The sequence below is a fragment of the Nothobranchius furzeri genome, chromosome 14 (genome assembly GCF_043380555.1).
Source record: "Nothobranchius furzeri strain GRZ-AD chromosome 14, NfurGRZ-RIMD1, whole genome shotgun sequence".
NCBI lineage: Eukaryota > Metazoa > Chordata > Actinopteri > Cyprinodontiformes > Nothobranchiidae > Nothobranchius > Nothobranchius furzeri.
Genome location: NC_091754.1, coordinates 2,211,835 through 2,220,000, shown reverse-complemented (window position 1 = coordinate 2,220,000; position 8,166 = coordinate 2,211,835). Strand labels below are relative to the sequence as shown.

Below are 8,166 nucleotides of genomic sequence, written 5' to 3'. Positions count from 1 at the left end.
TGTCCTACAAATGAAATAAAAACTAGGACCCGTTTCTTTTTGTCTCAAGTCACTGCTAATGTTTGACTCCTTTAGTTTGATAGAAAGACAAAAATAAGATTTAATCACCTAAAAGGTTTTATTTAAATTCTTGTGCCGTCCCAAACCCTGGAACCTATTTTAGATTTTTAGCCTGGGTGGTGCTGTTAACATAATTCAGGTTTCAATTCCAATTATTAAACTAACTTTCTTACCCCTTCCTTCACATTCACCATCACATCGGGTTGTAACATAAATGGGGGCTCGTCCGGGATGCTGATGTAAGGGAGCAGTAAACGCGGCGCTAACAGTGAATTCAACACCGGTTGACAGAAAGCAGCAGCTTTGTGGAAAAAATGAAAAGCCACTAACAGGAGCGACCCAGAAGTTATTTCTTGTACCTTTAAGAAGCCTCAGCATCTTACTGTGTGTGACTCGTCTTCGCTCTTCATCTACAATCTTCTGGCGCTGAGCCATAACTGGCAACAGTTGCTCGGAGTGAACTTGTTTGTTTTGAAACACGGACTGCAGTACCCACATTTGACCACAGAATGTCACTGTTACTTCATGCACCTTTACCATAACCTAATATTTTGTCACATAACATGACATGCATGTTTTGTAATGTGCTGTATTGCGATGTAACGTAACCCGACAGCTCATTGTAATATAAAAGAACGTAACGTAACTTGATTACAATTTTCTAACAGTTACTGTAAACTAATTTAAACAGACAAAATTTTGAGACATTAAAAAAATTGTCGATATACGAAAAAAGTGGTTACAAAGATTTTAACAACAAATGTGGCCATACGGAACGTTTTCTATGAGAATAAATGAAAAATAGAAGCCACTATTTAGTTCTGAACTTCACTTCCTACAAGAGTAAATCTTTCAAATCCAAACTATTTACCAAAAATCACACCACAACGCCGTTTCATCTGACAACGTAATGAGCCCAGCAGAATAACCTGAAGACGGTGGGAAAGAAAACAAAATCCTGTTTCACCACAGCAGCTTTCATTGTTCTCTTGAAAAAGGCCTCTTCTTGATCTGAATCCACTCACTCCAACCCATCTCCAACCCATCTCTCCAGCAAGGAGCACTTGGCCGTGCCGAGGATAAATTACAGCGATAATATTAAGACACTTCTCCAACGCAGGGAGAAGAAAGTGCTTTTGTGTAGCTCCAGCTCTTAGGGAGGGAAGCAGGGATCAAGTGAGCAGCATCACGCTCAAATTTAAATCCTTAATAACTTCCTCTCAGCTTCATTTTGCCTCTCACCTTCAGTCATCTCTACGTTCAAAACATTCCAACTAAACCCGACAATTAACCCCCCGGCCTTTTCCTTGACACCCCGGCCTTAAACGAGGAGCCGTCAGTGTGGGCCAGCAGGTGTTAAGCTTCCTTTTTGAAGATTATGCTACAGTTTGCAGACACTAACCGCTCTTTTTTAATCTCTCTTTTGATAGCTCCCAGTGTGAATCCTTGCTGAAGTTACTGACTGAAACTGGGAGCTGGAAATGATAGAAGCCGGGGCAAGAGTGATAGTCTTAAACAAACTGGATTCTAGAAAAAGGAGCTGCAGCTTTTCAGCACCTTGGCTGCTTATTTTCATTAAAGAGGGACCGCACACCACCAGAAAATGTAACTCCACCCCTAGTCAAGGTTTGAAAAATGCTATGAAAGTGGGCGTTGCCAGGAGGCACGGAGTGGCATGGCCAAGTGTGGGGAATTTCCATCCTCAGAGGGAGGGGGAGTGGGAGGAGACTGTACCGATGACGTGAAATTGTTCCAGTCCCACTCAATCACAAGTTTAAAATGCAGCAGCCGCTATTTTGCCCGGGGGGGGGGGGGGGGGGGGGGGGGGGGGGGGGGGGGGGGCACTAAGACGTTTTTAGACCTAGATTCCAGATTTAATCAAGTTTACACAAACATGTCAAAAAAAGCACAGAAACAGAAAGATTGCATTTGTAAAGACCCAATTATTCAGTTTATAAGAAAAAAAGCTATTTGGGGTTTAGTTACACTTTAAAGGAAAAGAGATCAAGTTTAAAAATGATTTCATGGACAAAACGGGGTCAGACAATGGATGGATGGATGGATAATATCTGCCTAATAAATGCTCAAAAGAAACATTTTCAACTAAAATTTCTTTTGAATATTTAATACTTTATATAATAAATATATAATAATACTTTACCAGTTTGATTAACTTTAATTAGAGGTCTGATTTTAACACTGAGCAGTGCACAAAAGTAAGATTTACCAGTGTTCAAAAACTGATGTTATTAGTGAGACTTTAGCATGAAATGAGGTCGAAACGTCTAGATGTTGATCAAGAAAATCAGCCATCGGCAGACCATGGCTTTTACCTGTCGGTATCTGAGAAATAACGATATCGGTCGACCTCCAATACCGATTCACTTCATTTCCAATACTGATACTTTTAGGCTACTAACATCACATTTCTCCTATCGTACTTAAATTTCAAACATTTTTGTGCAAAATGACAACTGCTTCAATTAAAGTTATGAAGATGACTTTTGTTTCCAACAGCAGCCAAATCTGCCTAAGCTAAGATGTGTATATATATCGACGTGTTCTGTTCCATGACAAAATCGAATCTTCCGTTGTTTTGATTGGCTGTGTCAGGTTGGAGGGAATTAAGGTTATTTATTATATATATATATATATATATATATATATATATATATATATATATATATATATATATATATATATGTTACAGCTATGGTGATAAAGCACTCTGTTTGAGTCCAAATCAGGGAGTTGCAGAGCATGACGCCATTACTGGCGCAGGATTCCCCCATCCCCACCTCCTCGGCCACATCAAACCACTGATCCCGGGGGGGGCAGAAGGGTCCAACAGGGATGCAGGTTTTTCCTTCTGTTTTTGTTCTAGCCCCGTTTCCAAGGTCCGGTCCCAAAATACCAAGTGGCATGACAACATGGCAGCCTGTGCCACCCAAGTTTAAGTCAAACAAAAGACTCTTCAGTGCTGTGAAATGGTGGTTTTGGACCAGGAAAATTATGATCTGTCATATGTGGTCAAAAAGGCTTACGAATACAGCTCTCTGAGAAGTGAGAGCCTCTTTCCCAATTTCCAGGGAACCAAAATAGAAAAGTCAGTTGAGAGGTTTTGTGCCCAAGACACGGTTTCAACACAACTTTAACTTAGTTAATTTATTTGGACACAGATGACACAAACTAATGGGGCATTAATCACAAGGAAAAACAGAATTATACATCAAAACATGTCAGAAACATGGCTGCAACTGATGAGCACGGGTCGTTTTAGTCGTGGTAAATTTGAACATTTCTTACAAACTGAGGGAAATTTTAAAAAGAAGAAAAATTCTGAGAAACATTTCAATTAAAAAGCTAGTAAACAGTTTGTGATATTTAAGGATAATGTAAGTGTGGAAGTGATCAGAACAAAGATGGGAAAGGAAACGAGGAACATAGAAATCAGCGTATATGTAACGTACAGCCAAGCAGAAGAAGAATCTCTGACAACTTTTTCTGATGCAAACACTGAAGGCTGGGACTTCACATCCAAACACAGTTTGGAGGGAAAAGAAGGTGATGAAGTTCTCACACAGGAGCAAAAACAAGCTGCATCACTCTGATAAAACTACCAAAACACCCAGAGCATGAAGACGAGGAATACACACGCCTCCAGCTCTCAGTCATAGCTGCGTTTAAAGAGAGCCCGGGGCTCATTGGTCGAGGTGAAAGTGCATTTTTTACTTGCGGCGCTTCAATGAAAAACTCAAATTAGTTTTAATGGGTTTCTGTGGGGGGGTGACAGCCACTCACCATCGTACCTGCTGCACACTGCAGCCAAAGTCACGCTAACAGCTTCTCAGAGATAACTCAAGAGCAAATGTCTTCCATTAGCTTCATTTGAAAAGCTTCTCTGCCTTTGAGCAAGCAATCCAATATTTTTACACCCTGCTACTTTTGCAAAAGACAGCAGTTTATGTTCTCTGGTTTCTCTGAGTAATGGGCTCGACACACGGGAGGCGACATCGCCTCTCCTCCATTCATTTTCAATGAGACATGCGCGACAAAGCGATAATCGCGGGTCTCCCTCCTACTACGCGAAACGCGAAAAAAGTGCATGTGAAATTTTGCGCTCGTGCACGTGTCGTGCACAGGCGACCCAGCGACGCGATCCCAGAAAGTTTAAATATTTTCAACTTTTCATCGCTGTCGCTCGGACGAGGACCAATCAACGGAGGTTTCATTCACTGACCAATGAGCGGACAGGATGCTCCGTACACCTCAGAGCAAACATGGAGGAGAAGTTGATACTTGCTGTAACGGATTTCCCAGAACTGTAAAATATTTCTACCAAAGAATACAGAGATCTTCACAAAAAGGCCGCGGCGTGGGACATTGTTGGTGACTGTTACTAGTATATGCCGGCGCCTTGCTTGCACAGGCCTGCTGCCAGGCTGGAAGCAGACACCAGCCTCCACGACCATGGTCCCGTTCACCTTCACCACCGCAGCCGGCACCTCTTTGCCCTGCGCCTTCTGCGCCAGAGCCGCATAACTCTAGCAGCACCTTGTGAAACATCATATCTACCACCTTTTTAACTCTGAACCGCTTAAATAACCTTGATTCCCTCCAACCTGACACAGCCAATCAAAACAACGGAAGATTCGATTACGCCGTGGAACAGAACGCGTAGACGGCTTTGCCGCTGCCGCGGGTCGCCTCCTGTGCGTCAGGTAATAAAACCCAAAACCTGGAATCTCACGAAGATTCGTCAGGTAAAATTTTTAAATATTGCTAACATTTTTTCTTTGTGTAACTCAGAAAGGATCAAAGCCACAGTTAAACATGGATAAAATGTTTATGTTTATGTATTTAGCAGACGCTTTTGTCCAAAGCGACCTACAAGTGATAATCGGCATTTTGCCCTAGAGGCTAACAACAACAACAACAATAACAACAACACTGACATCAATCATGGAGAGGAGGGAACAAGGAGTGGACAGTAGAGGGGGGGACGGGTGCTGGGAGGGTGCTAGTTTATAAGATGCTCTCTGAAGAGCAGGGTCTTCAGGAGTTTCTTGAAAATTGAAAAGGAAGCCACGGTTCTGGTAGTGCTTGGAAGGTCATTCCACATTTGTGGAACGATGCAGTGTGATGCAATAGCTGACGCTGGAGATGTACCGGAATTATTGACCAAAATCAAATGAATTTGATGTGAGAATGCAGATCCATCACAGTGATGCTTTTAAAAACATCTAAACACAACTTCAATCACTGGTAATTATTATATTTTTCAGATAAAGAAAATCATAATCTGTCCACATTATAAATTTCAACATCTTACCTTGGTGAGTGTAGGAGGACATACTTTTAGTTGCTGATGTTTGATAGAGCATGAGAGGAGTGGGGGTGTCAGTGCACCTTTGTGGTGAATCTAAAGACCATCATGTCCTGTCAAGAGACCTCTCAGGAGTTCTGGATCTCTTCTACCAGCACTGTCAGAACCTGCGTAGATACATAAAACATGTTTCTAACAGAAGCTATCTTTTGTGAAATGCAAGTGAATGTACTCGTAAAAGATATATCACTTTGTTTTATTTTTATTGAACAAATCTAGCTCCATGCTAATTCAATTCAGTTCAATTCAATTTTATTTATATAGCGCCAAATCACGACAAGAGTTTTCACGGTGTGAAAATTTAACCTCACGGTTATTGTGACCAAAATTATCACGGTTTTCGGTATTATCGCGGTATTTTTTTTAAACGTGCTACATTTTCACACAATTAAATAAACCCTGTATATCAGGAAATATTGTCCTCAGTTTGTGTCTAAATTTTGCCTAAAATGTGTTATTTTGTAATTATGTTGTTTATTTGTTTACATTTTTCCCCTTTAGTCTTTAAAATACCAATATTTTCCCATAACTTCTTATTTTATGTCTGTTTGATGTCATCATTTTAAAAATATTAGTTCAGATGATACTCAGTACTCAAGTAGCCTTCTAATCAGATACTTTTTTACCCTTACTTGAGTAATAAACCCTATATCAGGAAAATATCGTCCTCGGTTTGTGTCCTTCCAGTGAGCTTTGCAGATGTGGGAAAATGTCATCAGGCAGTAATCGTTGTTAAATTCATAATTATTCTCGGAGAGAGACCAACTCTTATCGGCCCCTGGGAGCCCCGTAATGCATAGCGTCATTTCAACATGGCGGTGTCCGCGACACGGTTTATATGCAGGTAGCGGCGCTGCGGCTGCTTTATATAGCGACTCGTTGCATTCTCCCTCACCCCAAATCCTCGGATCACGCATTTGAGCTAAAACGCTAACGTTAGCTTGCCTTGCGTTGACTGTAGAGTTGTGGGTGATGGTCACGCAGATGTGTCTTGAGATTTGAAGCGTTGCTGCCTTTCACAGACACTTTTTCTGCACGTGCTGCAAACAGGATAGCCGTCTTCTATCAACTGTCCCTCAGCATTCTTCAGATATCCAAAAGATGCCCGCACTTCCCACTTTGTCTTCTTTGAGGGATAATAAATGTCCTCCTGAGCGCTGCCGTTTCCTCCTTTGGCCATTATTTCAGCTTTAGCTTCAAGAAAGTTTTGGTTGTAAACAACAAAGTGCGCATGTGCCGCCGGCAAATTCAGCAGATGATACGGTGGCTGGTAAGGGTCACCGCGCCTACACCGCAGCCACGGTAATCCACCGAGATAATATAGTTTTTTTTTTAAAACAAAACGGTTATTAGTGTTTAAATGCTGACATACTTGGATGGCCACTATTTTCTCCAGGACTTTGGATAAAAATGGAAGGTTAGATTTTGGTCTATAATTCATTGGGTCATCTGGATCCAGAGAAGGCTTCTTAAGTGAAGGTTTGATTACAGCAACATTGAAATCTTGTGGTACATACCCATTTACTAAGGATAGATTGATTATATCTAGAATGGGGGCAGTAACCAAAGGAAATGCATCTTTAAATAATTTGGTTGGGATTGGATCCAAAATGCAAGTTGAAGGTTTAGATGAAGCTAATATTTTTGATAACTCTGAAAGCTCCACATACAAAAAAAACATCCCTTACCAGGGTTTTTTGAATAAATAAAAAAAATCAGAAAATAAGTTTAAATGTTAAATAATAGTTAACGTCACTTAAATGCAACAGCAAATTCTCTCATTGCTACTGAGCATTTTCTCCACTTATGTGGTTATGATATAAGGCTGTTGCTGTAACTGGGAAGTGAACTGTGCTGGGCCAAACTAGGAGAATATTAAGATTTTCTGAGGGAAAGAGAAAAACAATTGTCTACCTTTCAGAAGAGGAACTGGCAAAAAACTACATGAAAAATATGTGAAAACGTTTGTTTTTAACCCCAAATTGAACAAGTTTACCTAGATCTTAAAAAGCAGCTCAGATGATGAAACTGCAACTATGATTCTGATAACAAGCTAACAAACTGAACTAGCTCCTCTAAGATAAGCGGCTAGCAGAGCTTCTGACTGACAGTTTATGTGCAGCAGCAAATCAACTATCCTGATTAACAAGGTTATAAAAGCTCATAAATGAAAAATCACTTTGATGGGTGGGGGAACTTTTCCAGGCCCTCTTTAGCAGGGTGGGACTGGGAGGAGAGTGCTGTAGCCTTTTAGCTGGAAGCTAACCGGAGCCTGGGGCTAACGGTGGGTTGGTTCACCGGCACGTGTCGGAGTCAGCCCGGTTATTATCAGCTGCTTAACGACACCGAGCGGACTCACGTTCACGTTTGAAAGCAGCGCTGAATCCAGAAACCTCAGCACAAAGTGCGTTCGTTAATCTGAGCCAGCATGACGAACAAGGGAACGGCGCCGCTAACTCAGTTTGGGTGTTGCTTTCCATCCTTAGGGTCTACGTAGGGGGCGGGCGTATTACGTAAACGGACCCATCTGATTGGCCGCATATCAGAAGGGCTACATTTGATTGGTCAAATAATACTTCCGCGTAAAAAACAGAGCTGGTTTACAAAAAGTTGATCAATGACACGGATGGAAATGTTGAAGCAAACATTTATCGCTGTTTTTGCCGTGTTTGCGATGGGCCTATCGTACGTCCTGTTATCGCGATGACGATAATTTTTCG

General features: G+C 41.4%; 1 protein-coding gene across 1 annotated transcript in view; it reads right to left on the bottom strand.

The window, feature by feature from the left end:
• Positions 1-8,166, bottom strand: part of hdac4 (histone deacetylase 4) — a gene marked incomplete in the record, with an annotated part of 176,098 nt that overhangs the window by 144,742 nt on the left and 23,190 nt on the right. The window contains 1 exon segment of the mRNA XM_070543899.1: positions 5,393-5,553. Coding sequence (XP_070400000.1) covers positions 5,393-5,444 — 52 coding nt within the window.